Source organism: Leucoraja erinacea, unplaced genomic scaffold, assembly GCF_028641065.1.
Source record: "Leucoraja erinacea ecotype New England unplaced genomic scaffold, Leri_hhj_1 Leri_192S, whole genome shotgun sequence".
Taxonomy (NCBI): Eukaryota; Metazoa; Chordata; class Chondrichthyes; order Rajiformes; family Rajidae; genus Leucoraja; species Leucoraja erinaceus.
The window spans coordinates 118,783-139,287 of NW_026576093.1; the positions used below are offsets into that span (position 1 = coordinate 118,783).

Below are 20,505 nucleotides of genomic sequence, written 5' to 3' on the forward strand. Positions count from 1 at the left end.
TCGTTGTCGATACAAAAGGGCCTGTCCCACTTGGCCGTCATTTGCACGTAATTTACGCAACATCATTTACGCGTCACGACGCACGACGCGCGCGTGATGCGCGATGACATAGGCAGTGACGCGCGGCAGCGCACAGCGTCCCAGGCTTTTGTGATGTACAAAATCTCCGTGCGGCATCTGCGTGACGTGCAAAGACGGCCAAGTGGAACAGGCCCTTTAGAGTCGCTGCCTCAACTGCGCCAGAGACCCGGGTTCGATCTGACCACGGGCGCTGTCTGTACGGAGTTTGCACGTTCTCCCCGTGACCTGCGTGGGTTTTCTCCGAGATCTTCGGTTTCCTCCCACACTCCAAAGACGTACAGGTCTGTAGGTTAATTGGCTTGGTGTAAGTGTAAATTGTCCCCAGTGTGTGTGTGTAGGATAGTGTTAGTGTGCGGGGATCGCTGGGCGGTGCGGACTCGGTGGGCCGAAGGGCCTGTTTCCGCGCTGTATCTCTAAACTAAACTAAAGAACCTATTGCATAAACAATGAATCAGTAGATTGAAGAAATTGCACCTTAAGCAAATCACCTGTAGTTCTTAAAATGGGATACTTGCAGATAATTGATGTCTTAAAAAATTCGAAATGAGAGTATGCTTGAGAATATGATTTTTATCACGATTTTAAACATTAATGTACAAGGATTGATGTTTCCATAAATTATTATTTTATATCAGCACTTTGCTGTAAATGCTTTTTTGAAAAATTAATTATTCTCTATTTAGAGTTTAGATTTTAGAGATACAGCGCAGAAACAGGCCCTTCTGCCCACTGAGTCCGCCCCAACCAGCAATCAACTCGTACACTTAATGCCCCTGTCCCATGTAGGAAACCTGAATGGAAACCTCTGGAGACTTTGCACCCCACCCAAGGTTTCCGTGCGGTTCCTGGAGGTTGCAGGTGGTTGCCGGAGGTTGCAGGTAGTGGAAGCAGGTGGGGAGACTGACAAAAACCTCCGGGAACCGCACGGAAACCTTGGGTGGGGCACAAAGTCTCCAGAGGTTTCCGTTCAGGTTTCCAAAGTGGGACGGGCTAAACACTATCCTACACACTAGGGACAAATTACAATTTTTAACTGAAGCCAATTAACCTACAACCTGAACGTCTTTGGAGTGTGGGAGGAAACCGGAGCACCCGGAGAAAACCCACGCAGGTCATGGGGAGAACGTGCAAACTCCGTACAGACAGCGCCCGTAGTCAGGATCGAACCCGGGTCTCTGGCGCTATGAGGCAGCAACTCTACCGCTGCGCCACCGTGCCGCCCTAGTAGTAAGCCTAAACATTATCTAGAATGTATTTTTTAAATCACATATATTATCTTCCCGCTCCCGTCTAAAGAATATTTCTTGAGGTCCCAAATAAATTTGTCATATGGAAATGTTGCTTTGTGGAGGGGCTCACTTACGTTGTCTGTTTCTATTTATAGGCATGTAGATAATTTGCAATAATTACTTCATGCACTGAAATTTAACACAGGAAAGAACTGTAGATGCTGGTTAAATTGGAGGTGGACACAAAATGCTGGAGTAACTCAGCAGGACATGCAGCTTCTCTGGAGAGAAGGCATGGGTGGCGTTTCGGGTCGAGATACTTCTGCAGACTGATGTCAGGGGACTGGGCGGGACAGAGATTAGAACGCAGTCGGACACAGTAAAGGGCCTGTCCCACTTGGCGATATTTTTCAGCGTTAGGGGAGAACCAGTGGATGTGGTGTATCTGGACTTCCAGAAGGCTTTCGACAAGGTCCCACATAAGAGATTAGTATACAAACTTAAAGCACAAGGCATTGGGGGTTCAGTATTGATGTGGATAGAGAACTGGCTGGCAAACAGGAAGCAAAGAGTAGGAGTAAACGGGTCCTTTTCACAATGGCAGGCAGTGACTAGTGCGGTACCGCAAGGCTCAGTGCTGGGACCCCAGCTATTTACAATATACATTAATGATCTGGATGAGGGAATTGAAGGCAATATCTCCAAGCGGATGACACTAAGCTGGGGGGCAGTGTTCGCTGTGAGGAGGATGCTAGGAGGCTGCAAGGTGACTTGGATAGGCTGGGTGAGTGGGCAAATGTTTGGCAGATGCAGTATAATGTGGAGAAATGTGAGGTTATCCATTTTGGTGGCAAAAACGGGAAAGCAGACTATTATCTAAATGGTGGCCGATTAGGAAAAGGGGAGATGCAGTGAGACCTGGGTGTCATGGTACACCAGTCATTGAAGGTAGGCATGCAGGTGCAGCAGGCAGTAAAGAAAGCGAATGGTATGTTAGCTTTCATTGCAAAAGGATTTGAGTATAGGAGCAGGGAGGTTCTACTGCAGTTGTACAGGGTCTTGGTGAGACCACACCTGGTAGTTGAGGCCAGTTCATTGGCTATATTTAAGAGGGAATTAGATGTGGCCCTTGTGGTTAAAGGGATCAGGGGGTATGGAGAGAAGGCAGATACGGGATACTGAGTTGGATGATCAGCCATGATCATATTGAATGGCGGTGCAGGCTCGAAGGGCCGAATGGCCTACTCCTGAACCTAATTTCTATGTTTCTATGTTTCTATGACTGCCAGTGACATATCAGTGTTGCCAAGAACATTTCAAAACCCCAGCGGCGACGAAAAAAACGTTGCGAAAAACATCTCGCGTTACAGGTCACCGCGCCCTGAATGTTTGCGGTGACCTGACACGTCAGTCAATGATTCCGGCAGTCGCCGAAAAAAAATCTCCAAGTGGGACAGGGCCCTTAAGACTGGTGGGAGAACTGGGAAGGGGGAAGGGATGGAGAGAGAGGGCTACTTGAAGTTAGAGAAGTCAATGTTCATACCGCTGGGGTGTAAGCTGCCCAAGCGGAATATGAGGTGCTGCTCCTCCAATTTGCGCTGGGCCTCACTCTGACAGTGGAGGAGGCCCAGGACAGAGAGGTCAGATTGGGAATGGGAAGGGGGGTGTTAAAGTGTTGAGCAACCGGGAGATCAGGTAGGTCTAGGCGGACTGAGCGGAGGCGTTCAGCGAAACGATCGCCGAGCCTGCGCTTGGTCTCGCCGATGTACAGGAGTCCACGCCTGGAACGGTGGATACAGTAGATGAGGTTGGAGGAGGTGCAAGTGGATACAATAGAAGATCATACTCTTTTGTTCAAGAAGGAACTGCAGATGCTGGAAGATCGAAGGTAGACAAAAATGCTGGAGAAACTCAGCGGGTGCAGCAGCATCTATGGAGCGAAGGAGATAGGCAACGTTTCGGGCCGAAACCCTGAAGGAAATAGGCAACGTTTGGGGCCGAAACCCGGAAGGAAATAGGCAACGTTTCGGGCCGAAACCCACAAGGGTTTCGGCCCGAAACGTTACCTATTTCCTTTGCTCCATAGATGCTGCTGCACCCGCTGAGTGTCTCCAGCATTTTTGTCTACCTTCGATTTTCCAGCATCTGCAGTTCCTTCTTAAACAACTCCCAATGTGATCATGGCTGATCATCACCAATCAGTACCCCGTTCCTGCCTTCTCCCCATATCCCCTGACTCCGCTATCTTTAAGAGCCCTGTCTATCTCTCTTGAAAGCATCCAGAGAACCGGCCTATTTCCTTCGCTCCATAGATGCTGCTGCATCCGCTGAGTTTCTCCAGCATTTTTGTGTACCACCAGAAGATCATACTGCCCTTGATCTGTAATCTGGTAGAAACCAGTAAGACCAGTCAGTTAAACCACTGTGGCATTCTACTTACAGAGTGGCTGTCAGCCTCTGCTCTGTTTTTATCACAAGTGGGTGTTAAAACATGCGGATGGGAGCAGTTCTTTCCCCAAACATTCTTTTGTCTCTTGCTGCAGTCGTGAGCAAAAATAAGAGAGAGCGAGAGGGAGAAAGGGAGAGAGAGGAAAGGAGAGAGAGCGAGAGGGAGAAAGGGAGAGAGAGGAAAGGAGAGAGAGGGAGAGGGAGAAGAGGAAAGGAGAGAGAGGGAGAGGGAGAAAGAGAGAGAGAGGGAAAGGAAGAGAGAGGGAGAGGGAGAAAGGGAGAGAGAGGAAAGGAGAGAGAGGGAGAGGGAGAGAGGAGAGGGAGAAAGAGAGGGAGAGAGAGGGAGAAGGGAGAGAGAGGGAGAGGGAGAAAGGGAGAGAGAGGAAGAGAAAGCGAGGGAGAGGGAGAGGGAGAGGAAGGGAGAGAGGAAGGGAGCATGGATGGGAGCATGGAGCTGCCACTTGCCCCGCAATGTATATGTGATGGTCCCAGTCCAGTCGAGTCTTGCATCATCTTCAGTTCCTGGTGTAAATGAGCTGCGAGTGGCAGAAACGTTGCCACCACTCTTTCCATCATTCTCTAACCTCTCCAGATCTCTAAACTGATGCAGCCCCCGCACCCTTGCTGATATCGGCAGTCCACACTCATCTCTCGAGTGTCCCCAGAAGCAATTGCGTTATAATCGATGGCTTCAACTTTGTTTTCCCAGCCCCTCTTGCTTGTTGTTTGTTGCCTGCAACATTCATAACAAGAGCAGTTGAGTATAGGAGCAAAGAGGTCCTTCTGCAGTTGTACAGAGCCCTAGTGAGACATGGAGTATTGTGTGCAGTTTTGGTCTCCTAATTGGAGGAAGGACATTCTTGCTATTGAGGGAGTGCAGCGTAGGTTCACAGGGTTAATTCCCGGGACTGTCGTATGCTGAGAGAATGGAGCAGCTGGGCTTGTACACTGTGGAGTTTAGAAGGATGAGAGGTGATCTTATTGAAACGTATAAGATTATTAAGGGTTTGGACACGCTAGAGGCAGGAAACATGTTCCCGATGTTGGGGGAGTCCAGAACCAGGGGCCACGCACAGTTTAAGAATAAGGGGCAAGCCATTTAGAACGGAGACGAGGAAACACTTTTTCTCACAGAGAGTTGTGAGTCTGTGGAATTCTCTGCCTCAGAGGGCGGTGGAGGCCGGTTCTCTGGATACTTTCAATAGAGAGCTAGATAGGGCTCTTAAAGATAGTGGAGTCAGGGGATATGGGGAGAAGGCAGGAACGGGGTACTGATTGGGGATGATCAGCCATGATCACATTGAATGGCGGTGCTGGCTTGAAGGGCCGAATGGCCTACTCCTGCACCTATTGTCTATTATCTATTCAATCATGTCCATTAAAACAATGGATTAAAATCTGCATCTTACACCCAGCGTTTGGTGATGTGCGCTCGTTTCTCTGCAGCTGATTACCATTTTAATTCTGTTTGATTATACTTCCATGGAAACACCTTGCTGTGTTTTAAGCTGCTCTATAAATACAAGTCACTACTGTGATCTTGAATCTCCTCTCTCTCTCTCCAGCGTTCCTGGAACAGTTTAGTTTTCTGCTCGGCTAAACAGCTTTGTTTTTTGTTTGCCGGCAGCAATTGAGTTGTAAACCCAAAAACATAATGATTTGTTGTATCTCAATAAGAATGAGCTACTCCTCACTTACACCCTTCCTTCCAGATCTATTACTTATGTCCAGAGACAGGGCTTTCAAGTTACCTAGAAACATAGAAAATAGGTGCAGGAGGAGGCCATTCGGCCCTTCGAGCCAGCACCGCCATTCAATGTGATCATGGCTGATCGTCCCCAATCAGTAACCCGTGCCTGCCTTCTCCCCATATCCCCTGATTCCACTAGCCCCTAGAGCTCTATCTAACTCTCTCTTAAATCCATCCAGTGACTTGGCCGCCACTGCCCTCTGTGGCAGGGAATTCCACAAATTCACAACTCTCTGGGTGAAAAAGTGTTTTCTCACCTCAGTCTTAAATGGCCTCCCCTTTATTCTAAGACTGTGGCCCCTGGTTCTGGACTCGCCCAACATTGGGAATATTTTTCCAGCATCCAGCTTGTCCAGTCCTTTTATAATTTTATATGTTTCTATAAGAACCCTTCCCCCTCATCCTTCTAAACTCCAGTGAATACAAGCCTAGTCTTTTCAATCTTTCCTTATATGACAGTCCCGCCATCCCAGGGATCAATCTTGTGAACCTACGCTGTTAAGAAATAATCTTCTGCTCAAGAATTATAATTCTGTTTTTGTACATTTCCCTTAATCCTCAGGCCATTTTTTTGAGGTATTCATCTAAAAATATTTCTTCTTTGTGAACTGTACCTCATTTTTCCTTCGTCCCCGTACACACTAGTTTTATGTTATTCCACCCACATTCTCACCCACTCCCTTCACACGAGGGGAAATCCACTGCAGACCCGCACGTCTTTGGGATGTGGGAGGAAACCGGTGGGCCGAAGAGCCTGTTTCCTCGCTGTATCTCTAAACTAAACACTTTGCGACTTAGACCAGTCTGAAGAAGAGTCTCGACCCATTCCTTCTCTCCAGAGATGCTGCCTGTCCCGCTGAGTTACTCCAGATTTTTGTGTCTATCTTTGATTTAAACCCAGCATCTTATTGAAACAGATAAGATTGTTAATTCCCGGGATGGCGGGACTGTCATATGCTGCGAGAATGGAGCAGCTGGGCTTGTACACTCTGGAGTTTAGAAGGATGAGAGGGCATCTCATTGAAACATATAAGATTGTTAAAGGTTTGGACACGCTGGAGGCAGGAAACATGTTCCCGATGTTGGGGGGAGTCCAGAACCAGGGGCCACACACAGTTTAAGAATAAGGGGTCAGCCATTTAGAACGGAGACAAGGAAACACTTTTTCTCACAGAGAGTGGTGAGTCTGTGGAATTCTCTGCCTCAGAGGGTGGTGGAGGCCGGTTCTCTGGATACTTTCAAGAGAGAGCTAGATAGGGCTCTTAAAGATAGTGGAGTCAGGGGATATGGGGAGAAGGCAGGAACGCGGTACTGATTGGGGATGATCAGCCACGATCACATTGAATGGTGGTGCTGGCTCGAAGGGCCGAATGGCCTCTACTCCTGCACCTGTTGTCTATTGTCTATTGCAGTTCCTTCCTTTGCACGTTGTGATTTATTCTGTGTTTACGTGGCGTTTCCAAGGTGAGGGGCGGCACTAGAGTGCGGTGTGTGTTAGATTAGATTAGATTAAATTAGATTCAACTTGATTGTCATTGCACAAATACAAGTACAGGTGCAACAAAATGCAGATGAGCATCCAATCAGAGTGCAAAGTAGCAAAATGCTGATTAAAACAATACATACAAATGAGGATATATTGATCTATGTACACGGGCATATACATATATACAGATAAAAGATTGACGTGCTATATTCAGGTGAATAGAGCTTAACTAACTTATATAAACTATAAATAATACTGATGAGAAGGGGGCGGGGGTGTGAGTTCAGCAGGGTGATGGTGTTTTGGAAGAAGCTGTTCCTTAGCCTGCTGGTGCGAGACCTGAGGCTCTCTGATGGGAGGAGGGCAAACAGTCCATGGTTGGGGTGTGAGGGGTCACTGATGATTTTGGGTGAATTCTCCACGCTGGGTATTAACGCACGCTTTGTCTGACCAGGGAAGCTACAAGAGCCGGCATGACATCATCACGCATGGCGCTCTCAATCACAGGCACTTGCTGTACGAGCGATGGGCCAGATGGGGCATGTGGTACAAGTACCAACCGCTGGACCTCATCAGGTAAGCGAGCCGCCTTTCAATAACTTGCCACGCTACGTTTAACTGCCGTACATTCCAAAACAGCTTGTCACGGATGGACACAGAGTCGCTGCTACACGGCGCCAGACACCCGGGTTCCATCCCGACTACGGGCGCTGTCTGGACGGAGTTTGCACGTTCTCCTCGCGCCCCGCGTGGGTTTCCTCCGGTTTCCTCCCACACTCCAAAGACGTTCGGGTCTGTAGGCTAATTGGCTTTGGTTAAATTGTCAATAGTGTGTGTGTGTGTAGGAGAGTGTTAGTGTGCGGGGGTCGCTGATCAGTGCGGACTCGATGGGCCGAAGGGCCTGTTTCTGCGCTGTATCTCTAAACTAAACTGAATGAACTAAATCAGCGGGTCTGGTAACATATCTGGTGGACATGGAAAGGCAAGGTTTTGGGTCGGGCCCCTTCTAGACCCTGACTGCTGTGTCATTGGAGAACTTCGAATGTGTAGAACGTGAACACATACTGTGTAGAAACGAGGAACTGCTGATGCTGGATTACAACACAAAGACATAAAGTGCTGGAGTAACTCAGCGGGTCAGGCAGCATCTGTGGAGAACATGGATAGGTGACGTTTCACAGAGTGCTGGAGTAACTCAGCGGGTCAGGCAGCATCTGTGGAGAACATGGATAGGTGACGTTTCACACAGTGCTGGAGTAACTCAGCGGGTCAGGCAGCATCTGTGGAGAGAAGGAATGGGTGACGTTTCGGGTCGAGACCCTTCTTCAGACTGATGTGGAGATGGGGGAGGGGCGGGAACCCGCCCCTCCCCCACCTCCACATCAGAGAAGGGTCTGACGTCAGTAACTCAGGTAGGGTCAGGCAACCCAGCACTTCTCTGCCGGAGATGGAACAAAAGTGGACACAGAGTGCTGGAGTAACTCAGGGGTCAGGTTCTGTGGAGAACATGGATAGGTGACGTTTCACAGAGTGCTGGAGTAACTCAGCGGGTCAGGCAGCATCTGTGGAGAACATGGATAGGTGACGTTTCACAGAGTGCTGGAGTAACTCAGCGGGTCAGGCAGCATCTGTGGAGAACATGGATAGGTGACGTTTCACAGAGTGCTGGAGTAACTCAGCGGGTCAGGCAGCATGACATGCAACAAAGGAATGATGGTAAAGGAAACAGGCCATTGTTAGCTGTTTGTTGGGTGAGAACAAGAAGCTGGTGCAACTTGGGTGGGGGATGGATAGAGAGAGAGAAGGAATGCTGGGGTTACTTGAAGTGAGAGAAATCAGGATCGAACCGTCCACATTCTACAAATACAGGATACTCCGGCACTTGCTTGCTTATTACTTGCTCAAGACTGCAGCATCTGCAGTTCCTTGTGTCGAGAGACACAGGAATGTTTGGGGAAAGGACTGTTCCCATTGAGTGAAAGGCGCATGGAATGCACGCGAAATATGCACTTGAAAACCTTTTTGTCCAGTCAAAGACAATCAAGTCATCAACAGTGTACAGATACATGATAGAGGGAATAACGTTTAGTGCAAGGCAAAGTCCAGCAAAGTCCGATTAAATATAGTTGTAAATAAAGTAATGCTTTATTGTCACTTCTACTTGGTTCAGTAACATTCTTCACGTCTTGAAGAAGGGGGCCCAACCCAAAAAATCACCTGCCCATGTTCTCCACAGATGCTGCCTGACCCGCTGAGTTACTCCAGCACTCTGTGAAACGTCACCTATCCATGTTCTCCACAGATGCTGCCTGACCCGCTGAGTTACTCCAGCACTCTGTGAAACGTCACCTATCCATGTTCTCCACAGATGCTGCCTGACCCGCAGTTACTCCAGCACTCTGTGTCCACTTTTGTTCTCATCTCCGGCAGAGAAGTGGCTGGGTTGCTAGTGTAAATGCCACGATGCCTACCTGACGACCCTTCTTCAGACTGACGTCGAGACCCTTCTTCAGACTGATGTGGAGGTGGGGGAGGGGCGGGTTCCCGCCCCTCCCCCATCTCCACATCAGTCTGAAGAAGGGTCTCGACCTGAAACGTCACCCATTCCTTCTCTCCACAGATGGTGCCTGACCCGCTGAGTTACTCCAGCACTCTGTGAAACGTCACCTATCCATGTTCTCCACAGATGCTGCCTGACCCGCTGAGTTACTCCGGCACTCTGTGTCGTACTTAAGGTTCCAGCACATGGATACAGTTTGCCATTGATATCATGTTACTAATATTACTCATAATTATGAGCTTGGATGTGGTACTCATCAAGAAGGCATTGCATGTGATCTATTACATGCTCATTATATAAACCCTCAGGGCTAATGCCATGCGCTGTGTTTATCCACCGACACTTATATTGAGGCTTGTTACTCCTGTTTGCACTTGTACTGAGCTGGTGATACAGTTCCTGCTTACGCTTTCAGGCTTTGAGATTGATGTGATTTAATCTATTTCCCTGTAAGTTACTTGTACCAAATTCCCCACCTCACCCATCGCTCGTACAGCAAGTGCCTGTAATCATAGTTTAGTTTATTGTCACGTGTAGCGGGGTACAGTAAAAAGCTTTTTGTTGCGTTTAAGAAGGAACTGCAGATGCTGGAGAATCGAAGGTTACACAAAAAAGCTGGAGAAACTCAGCGGGTGCAGCAGCATCTATGGAGCGAAGGAAATAGGCAACGTTTCGGGACGAAACGTTGCCTATTTCCTTCGCTCCATAGATGCTGCTGCACCCGCTGAGTTTCTCCAGCTTTTTGTTACGTGTTGTCCAGTCAGTGGAAAGACCATAAAAGATCACAATTGAACCGTCCACAGATACTAGATAAAGGGATTAATATTGAATGAAAGATAAAGTCCAGTAGCGGCTGATAAACGATAGTCCAACAGTCTCCAGTGAGGTAGATGGGAGGTCAGCACTGCTCAGCAGTTGGTGAGAGGACGGTTCAGTTGCCTGAGCGGCCTCCAACAGGAGAAGACCGGGGACTCTGGTGCCGACGACTCACCTCACCGTCACGGAGCTGGCCGAGTCCAGAGCGGGTGGAGCGGTGGTGGAGCGCTGCTGCTGCTGCTGCTGCGGCCCGACCTCCGGAGATTCGGAGGCTGCAACTGCGGGTCTGGCGGACGGCGGCACCGGGAGCCCGCGGGTCCCCGGAGGGAGACCGCTTTTCAGGGCTCTCGCAACGGCGACTTCTCCCGCCCGAGTTGCGGGGTCGAAGAGCTCCTGGAGCGGGGCCTGACATCACCGCCCCGCGCGGCTTGGAATGGCCGCGGGACTCTGCGAGCGCACGCCGGGGGCTCTAACACCAAGACCCGGTGTGTGACCTCGCACCACCCGGCGTGGCTTTAATGGCCGCGGGACAATCGCCATCGCCAGCCGGGGGCTTTGACTTTGACTCTGACATGGGGGGGGGGGGGAGAGTGCAGTGGAGAGATAAGTTTTTTTGGCCTTCCATCACAGCGATGTGATGGATGTTTATGTAAATAATGTTGTGTCTTGGGTCTATTTGTTTGTAATGTATGGCTGCAGAAACGGCATTTCGTTTGGACCTCAAGGGGTCCAAATGACAATTAAATTGAATCTTGAATCTTAAATCTTGAATCTTGAATAACAGCCGGGAGGAAACTATCCCTGAATCAGGAGGTGTGTGTGCGTTTGTTTTCACACTTCTGTACCTCTTGCCCGAGGGGAGAAGAGGGAGTGACCGGGAGTGAGACTGGTCCTTGATGATGCTGCAACCTTCATGAGGCAGCGTGAGGTGTAGATGGAGTCAATGGAAGGGAGGTTGGTGTGCGTGATGGTCTGGGCTGCGTCCACAATTCTGTGTGAAATGTCTTGCACACTTTTAAATTACGAGCTTGAAGGGGCGAGGAGAGACGTGACATTTCTGGTCAACAGGTGAGGTGACATATAAGTGATAAGAGTTGAATTAGGCCATTCGGCCCATCAAGTCTAGTCCGCCATTCAATCATGGCTGATCTATCTCTCCCTCCTAACCACATACTCCTGCCTTTTCCCCATAACCTCAGTACTAATCAGAAATCTATCTATCTCTCTCTGCCTTAAAAATATCCACAGACTTGGCCTCCACAGCCCTCTGTAGCAAAGAATTCCACAGGTTTGTCACCCTCTGTGTTGCTTTTGCACTGTGTTAGATTTTTATTAATTAATTGAACTTTTATTTTTGGTTTGGTTATGATACTATCAAGCGAGCCTTGTGTTTCCACACCTGTCAGGCTGCCGCAGCAGCAGGTGAGAATGTCATCGCTCTGCCTTGGTGAATATGTGACAATAAAACACTCTTGTCTCTCTTTGTGTTCCACTCTGTGCAGACGGTACTTTGGAGAGAAGATTGGCCTGTATTTCGCCTGGTTGGGTTGGTACACTGGGATGCTAATCCCCGCTGCCCTCGTTGGGGTTCTGGTATTTCTGTACGGACTACTTACATCTGACCACAGTCAAGTCAGGTAGGCCCATATTCCAGTTCATCAGCTTTGCCAGTTATAGCAGTCGAATCATACGACATTGGGCCCATCGAGCCTACTCTGCCATTCAATCATGGCTGATCTATCTCTCCCTTGAAAAAAACCCCACTCTCCTGACTTCTCCTCATAACCTCTGACACCCGTTCTAAAGATAGCGGAGTCAGGGGATATGGGGAGAAGGCAGGAACGGGGTACTGATTGGGGATGATCAGCCATGATCACATTGAATGGCGGTGCTGGCTCAAAGGGCCAAATGGCCTACTCCTGCACCTATTGTCTATTGTCTATGAGCTTTGCTTTGTATGCAATGCAAAGGATTGGAAATACTGTACATAAATGCAATCAAGTCGAACTTGAGTACATGGATCGAACAAGTTTGGAGGGATATGGACCTACTCCTGCACCTATTGTCTATTGATATAATAACATTTTAAAAGTTCCATTTCATGCTATGTTTTATTCATGAATGGGACCATCCATTTACAGTAGAACTTGCACTTGCCAAATTCCTGCTGCTCTTTCTGTGAACCTGGCACAGCAGTAGCGTGCTTCTGGTATCAACTCTTAATGGCAACTATACATTCATAACAACTGGTTCTTTTCACAGCTCCGTTTAAAATTCAAAAAATATAATGGCCTACTCCTGCACCTATTGTCTATTGTCTAATCAAGCATTTGTCTATTTCTGCCTTAAAAATATCCACTGACTTGGCCCCCACAGCTCTCTATGGCAATGTGTTCCACAGATTAATTACCCGCTGACTAAAGTTCCTCCTCGCCTTTCTAAATGAGCGCACTTTAATTCTGATGCTGTGACCTCTGGTCCTAGACTCTCCCACCAGTGGAAACATCCTCTCTACATCCACTCTATCCAGGCCTTTCATTGTTCTGCAAGTTTCCCCCTCGCTCTTCTAAACTCCAGCGAGTACCGGCCCAGCGCTGTCAGAGGCTTCCCAAGAACTAATTCATATCTAAGAAAGGTACAAAATACTGGAGTAACTCCGCGGGACAGGCAGCATCTCTGGAGAGAAGGAATGGGTGACGTTTCGGGCGAGGCGCTGCTGCTGTTGCACTCCATGGGCTGCACCACGTCGGGACGGGTGAGGCAGGGCCGGACGCGGCACTCCTACCCAACCCGAGTCCCCTCGACCCGAGTAGTGGCAGTCAAATACTGGACAAGCGTAGAAACATAGAAACATAGAAATTAGGTGCAGGAGTAGAGGCCATTCGGCCCTTCGAGCCTGCACCGCCATTCAATATGATCATGGCAGATCATCCAACTCAGTATCCTGTTCCTGCCTTCTCTCCATACCCTCTGATCCCCTTAGCCACAAGGGCCACATCTAACTCCCTCTTAAATATAGCCAATGAACTGGGCCTCAACTACCCTCTGTGGCAGAGAGTTCCAGAGATTCGCCACTCTCTGTGTGAAAAAAGTTCTTCTCATCTCAGTTTTAAAGGATTGCCCCCTGATCCTTAAACTGTGACCCCTTGTCCTGGACTTCCCCAACATCGGGAGCAATCTTCCTGCATCTAGCCTGTCCAACCCCTTAAGAATTTTGTAAGTTTCCATAAGATCCCCTCTCAGTCTCCTAAATTCTAGAGAGTATAAACCAAGTCTATCCAGTCTTTCTTCATAAGACAGTCCTGACATCCCAGGAATCAGTCTGGTGAACCTTCTCTGCACTCCCTCTATGGCAAGAATGTCCTTCCTCAGATTTGGAGACCAAAACTGTACGCAATACTCCAGGTGTGGTCTCACCAAGACCCTGTACAACTGCAGTAGAACCTCCCTGCTCCTATACTCAAATCCTTTTGCTATGAAAGCTAACATACCATTCGCTTTCTTCACTGCCTGCTGCACCTGCATGCCTACTTTCAATGACTGGTGTACCATGACACCCAGGTCTCGCTGCATCTCCCCTTTTCCTAGTCGGCCACCATTGAGATAATAGTCTGCTTTCCCGTTTTTGCCACCAAAATGCATAACCTCACACTCATCCACAGGGTAATCCCGTACGGGTCAAACCAATGTAGCCCAATATACGGGATGTCCCGGCTAATACGGGACCGTTGGCATCCCTACATGACCTATACCCGGTTGAAACGCGGCCTAACGTTCTGCCTTGGGTGGTTATTGAGGAGTGAATGGCCAGAGAATGGGCACATAAGTCACAAAGCCGCGATGGAGGTTTGGGAATTGTTGGGACCTTCATCACGTTGTGCATCGTGCGATCTCCTGATGCTTATTTTATCTTCTCTTTCCAGCAAGGAGATCTGTGACGCCAATGATACCCTCATGTGTCCAATGTGCGAACGCAACTGTTCTTACTGGATGCTGAGTGAAAGCTGTGCCTACGCAAAGGTAACAAACTTACACCATCCTCGTTAGCCTATCCCTTGTGGAAGCCAGGAACTGCAGATGCTGGTTTACCAAGAAAAAGGCTCAAAAGTGCTGGAGTAACTCAGCGGGTCAGGCAGCATCTATGTTACAAAAAGGATAGGTAACGTTTCGGGTCGGGACCCTTTGGGTCCCGACCCGAAACCGTCACCTATCCTTTATCTTACAGGTCTTGATACTCAGCGGGTCAGGCAGCATCTGTGGAGAACAGGTAACGTTTCACAGAGTAGTAACTCAGCGGGTCAGGCAGCATCTGTGGAGAACATGGATAGGTGACGTTTCACAGAGTGCTGGAGTAACTCAGCGGGTCAGGCAGCATCTGTGGAGAACATGGATAGGTGACGTTTCACAGAGTGCTGGAGTAACTCAGCGGGTCAGGCAGCATCTGTGGAGAACATGGATAGGTGACGTTTCACAGAGTGCTGGAATAACTCCAGCATTTTGTGTATACCTTAGAGAGTGCCTCAAATCGTATATGAGCTACATGTACTGGTTCTGAGTTGGTCTATACATCAGATATCTCCTTGAGCCATTTCTTACACTTTGTTCAGTTTAGTTTAGAGATACAGCGGGGAATCAGGCCCTTCGGCCCACCGAGTCCACACTGACCAGCTATCCCTCACACTAACACTATCCCACACACACTAGGGACAATTTAAACATTTATACCAAGCCAATTAACCTACAAATCTGCACGTCTTTGGAGTGTGGGAGGAAACCGGAGATCCCGGAGAAAACCCACGCAGTCCCGAGGAGAACGTGCCAACTCCGTACAGACAGCACCTGTAGTGAGGATTGAACCCGGGTCTCTGGTGCTGCGAGGCAGCAACTCTACCGCTGCGACACCTTAATCTGTCTTGGGGTAGAGTTGTAACATGGGAGTTGAACTGTTTCCAAATAGGTGAGGGTGGGGCCAAGTCTTTCCTTTCACACATGTTGTGGTTTAGCTCAAAGCAAACATTTACATTCTCTGTGAACTTCTCAGAGCCAGGAATAATATGGTGCATGTGTATGAGGGGACTGCACATGCTGGTTTAAACCGAAGATAGACACAAAATTAGTTCGATTTTTTGTGTAAACATAAATATAAATGTATGTGTGTGTGTGTGTGCGCGCACATGTATATCTACATGTGTGAATATATATGTGTGTGTGTGTGTGTGTGTGTGTGCGCACATGTATATCTACGTGTGTGTGAATATATATATGTGTGTGTGTGTGTGTGTGTGTGTGTGTGTGTGTGTGTGTGTATGTATCTGTGTGTGTGAACATGTGTGTGTGTGTGTGTGTGTGAATATATGTGTGTGTGTGTGTGTGCACATGTATATCTGCGTGTGTGAATATATATGTGTGTGTGTGTGTATATATGTAGACATTTTTTATTCATTTATTATATTGTATACAGTGTACTATGTTTACATATTCTGTTGTACTTCTGCAAGTAAGAATTCCATCTTTCTATTTTTGTCATAAAAAGCACTCTTGACTTTAAAATCTGCTCACAAAATCCCATCCTGAGGCACCCATTTCATGTAACATTGTCATGGAATATGGGGAGAAGGCAGGAGCGGTGTACTGATTGTGGATGATCAGCCATCTTCTTCTTCTTGCCTATGGCGTGCACAGCCTAATGTTCTCGGACAACTTGTTCTATTTGATCTTATTTGATTGTGCACGCCGGGTTGATTTCATTCGTCGAAACAGGGCGGGCCACGTGAAGGTTGCAATCTCCCACCCCAATGATCAGCCATGATCACATTGAATGGCAGTGCTGGCTCGAAGGGCCGAATGGCCTACACCTGCACCTATTGTCTATTGTCTATTGCGTTCCCTATTTATGCAAACAACATCCTCAAAGGCAACAACATAATGGAAAAAGGTGTTTAGGCAAATGGACTTTTGATTAGAACCTCATTGTGGGACATAGTTCTCCATTTTCTGCATTCTGTCTAATTACTTGCGATGACTTTAGAAAGTGGCATTGAACACAGTTTTCACATCAAGCATTTTACACTTGAAATCCATTAGCTCATCATTTCTGAATGGATCTAATGCGACTGGATGTGTAATTTCCCTTTATGTATTAATGCATGAAGAACGCTCAGTGAAAAGCCATTCGAACACATGAACTATTTTCCAAATTTTGTAGCTAAAGGTTGTCTTTCAAGTCCTCCGCTCAGTCCGCCTAAACTTACCTGATCTCCTGGTTGCTCAACACTTCGACTCCCCCTCCCATTCCCACACTGACCGTTCTGTCCTGGGCCTCCTCCACTGTTAGAGTGAGGCCCAGCACACATTGGAGGGACAGCATCTCATATTTCAATTGGGTGAGCTTCTACGGGTCAGCCATCGAGTCAGTTCTCACATGCTGCATCACAGTATGGTACTCTGGCTGCACCGCAGACAACAGGAAAGCTCTCCAACGCGTCATTAAGACTGCGGAGAGGATCACTGGCACCCAGCTCCCCAGACTGGAGGACATAGAAACATAGAAACATAGAAACATAGAAATTAGGTGCAGGAGTAGGCCATTCGGCCCTTCGAGCCTGCACCGCCATTCAATGTGATCATGGCTGATCATCCAACTCAGTATCCCGTTCCTGCCTTCACTCCATATCCTCTGATCCCCTTGGCCACAAGGGCCACATCTAACTCCCTCTTAAATATAGCCAACGAACTGTGGCCTCGACTACCCTCTGCGGCAGAGAGTTCCAGAGATTCACCACTCTCTGTGTGAAAAAAGTTCTTCTCTCATCTCAGTTTTAAAGGATTTTCCCCCTTTATCCTTAAGCTGTGACCCCTTGTCCTGGACTTCCCCAACATCGGGAACAATCTTCCTGCATCTAGCCTGTCCAACCCCTTGAGACATCTACCGGACCCGCTGCATCCGGAGGGTCAAGGGCGTCATTAGAGACAGCACACACCCTGGACACTGCCTCTTCACCCCCCTGCCCTCTGGAAGACGATACTGACAGTGAGCGCCCACACGACAAGACTAAAACAGCTTCTACCATAGAGCTGTGACACTACTGAACTCTATCCCCCTCCCACACCGACCCCCCCCCCTCTCTCTCACACACCCGCCCATACTCCTATATGTTTATAGTCTAATTTTTTAATAGTCCTTTTTTAAACGTATTTTTATACTCATATTCCTGTGCAGCTGGAGGACTGCTCCAACAAAATTTCGTTGTCTTGTACAATGACAATAAAGATTATTATAATAATTTAAAAAAAAAAGGTAGCTTACACCCCAGCTGTGTCGGGCCCGTGTTTCTATGCAGCGATCCAGGAGAGCATGGAGACCACAGCGCCGTGATAAAGGCCTCCGGCTGCATTCACAGTCCACAACCGCGCCCCACAGTCGGGAAGCCTTCTGGCCTTGCGGTCCGTTTTGTTTCAGTCCGATGAAACGGCACATTTTAATACTTTATAAATTGAAGCTTCTGATGCATCTGTGCATAAAACTCAAATTGCTTAGCATACTATTTTGATTTATGGATTATTGGAATAACTCGAAACTGCAACTTTAGAGGAACAATTATATCTTCAGTTCATGAAACGTAAATCTTAGTTGCACAGACACGGTCTAACTTTGGTTACACGACCATGGTAGAGTCTGGCCTCACCTTCTCCATCATGGTCTGGTTTGGCTCAGCCACCAAGCACGACACCTGGAGGCTACAGTGAATCGTCCGATCAGCAGAGAAGGTTATTGGCTGCAACCTTCCCTCCATTGACGAACTGTACACTGCAAGGGCCAGGAAGCGAGCGGGCAAGATCATCTCTGACCCCTTTCACCCTGGCCACAAACTCTTTGAATCACTTCCCTCTGGAAGGCGACTCCGGACTGTCAAAGCTGCCACAGCCAGACATAAAAACAGTTTTTATCCACGAGTAGTTGCTCTACTCAACAGCCAAAAATCTGTAGCCTCCCTTTGATCTGGTATTTTGTTGGTTCACATGCTTGATCAATGATGTTTTATCATTAATGTTTTATTATTATTAACGTTTAGTGTTTTCTGAGTCATTCGGAACTCCTCCAATTTGCGGTGGGACTCACTCTGGCCATGGAGGAGGCCCAGGACAGAAAGGTCATACTGGGGGTGGTGGGTTGATGGAACGAGCTGCCATAGGAGGTAGTTGGGGCAGGTATTTTGACCCAGAGCTGGGGAATATACAGCACACAAAGGCAGTTAAACGTCACTCTGAGTTAAAATGTCTTTTATGTTAGGGAACATTACTTCAATGAAGCCAATGAACATGAGAAAGCACACATACGTTAATGTTGTAAAATTGAGGCAACAACGATTTTTAAAAATAATAGCATTAAATGTGACTGCACATGAGATGCAGTGTACCTCGAGAAAGGTAAAAATGTTAAATCAAATGTAGCTGTGACCAACCATAAATCTTTCCAACCTATGATCAGCCTCGGCCCTACCTGATCTCCCGGTTGCTCAACACTTCAACTCCCCCTCCCATTCCCACACTGACCTCTCTGTCCTGGGCCTCCTCCACTGTCAGAGTGAGGCCCAGCGCAAATTGGAGGAGCAGCACCTCATATTTCACTTGGGCAGCTTACACCCCAGCGGTATGAACATTGACTTCTCTAACTTCAAGTAGCCCTTGCTTTCCCTCTCTCTCCATCCCTCCCCCATCCTGGTTCTCCGATTACTTCTGTCCTCCTGATTAAATTTTACCGTTTCTACGCCTCGTTGTCACGCTCTCCTCCGCTAATTATGAACCTTGACCCGCATTCCCCTTTGATCTCTCGTTTTCACACCTTGCCCTTCCATTATCTCTCGTCTCCCTCTCCCCTGACTCTCAGTCTGAAGTCTCAGTCTCGGCCTCGACCCGAAACGTCACCCATTCCTTCTCTCCGGAGACGCTGCCAGTCCCGCTGAGTGAGTGACTCCGGCATTTTGTACCTTTCTTCGGTGAATTAAACATAACATTGGTGTACACTCTACAGATTCTATGCCTCCTGTGACGGTGAATATCATACAAACATATTCCTGCTACACCGCGATCACAGGTTGAGCAGTATTGACACAGTTAGGATTCAATTGTCGGATAAACATTGACATCAACACCTAAGTCTTCCCATCCAAGTTAAGTGCCATCTAACAGGAACGTAAATATACATGTAACCCTGTCAACTATGCTATCGTATGTACACAAATATAGTTGCTGCCGCACAGCGCCAGAGACCCGGGTTCGATCCCGACTGCGGGTGCTGTCTGTGCGGAGTTTGCACGTTCTCCCCATGGGTTTTCCCCGAGTTCTTCCGTTTAATCCAGCACTCCAAAGATGTGCGGGATTGTAGGGTTGATCGGATTCGGTGAGTTATAAAATTGTCCTCAGTGTGTGGCGGATGGCGTTAGGGTGCGGGGTGATCGCTGGTCGGCGCGGACTCGGCGCGCCGAAGGGGCCTGTGTCGGCGCTGTACATCTCTAAAGTCTTAACAGCGTCTTCCGTGGCGCTGAATATCGTCCGACCACGTTCGTGCTACCGAGTCGGAATAGGTTCACCAGTACCGACGGGGATAGAATATAATTGTTGAATAAACAGCCTCGTCAACGGCTACGCCTTCCGATGATAGGTTGTTAAATATCGATGTGACTCTGTGAACTATGCCATGTTAAGCGGAACATTGAAGGGCATAGTCCTCGCCGTTAACTTTGGCCAACTTGAAAAATGCTCGCTCTCCATAGCAGAGATTGTGTGAAAAAATTGATCGTTTTTCTTTCTTCATTATTATTATTATTATGTTGTATTCTTTTTTTTTTAAATGTGCTGCAACGGCAATACACATTCCACTCCACCAAATGGTGTCTGTGACTAGTAAAGAACTTTTGAACCTTCGAAGAAGGAAACTGCAGAAGCTGGAAAACCGAAGGTGGATGGAAATGCTGGAGAAGCTCAGCGGGCGGGGAGGGAGGCGTCTATGGAGCGAAGGAAAATAGGCGACGTTTCGGGTCGAGACCCTTCTTCAGACTGACGTCGAGACCCTTCTTCAGACTGATGTGGAGGTGGGGGAGGGGCGGGTTCCCGCCCCTCCCCCACCTCCACATCA

The 20,505-nt window shown here is 48.1% G+C and overlaps 1 protein-coding gene across 2 annotated transcripts in view; it reads left to right on the plus strand.

The window, feature by feature from the left end:
• LOC129716236 (anoctamin-3-like) overlaps positions 1-20,505 on the plus strand; it is a 139,348-nt gene that overhangs the window by 78,089 nt on the left and 40,754 nt on the right. For both annotated transcript variants that reach the window (XM_055666114.1, XM_055666113.1), the window contains exons 11-13: positions 7,449-7,570; positions 11,873-12,007; positions 14,294-14,390. In XM_055666114.1, coding sequence (XP_055522089.1) covers positions 7,449-7,570; positions 11,873-12,007; positions 14,294-14,390 — 354 coding nt within the window. The remainder of the gene's footprint in view (positions 1-7,448; positions 7,571-11,872; positions 12,008-14,293; positions 14,391-20,505) is intronic.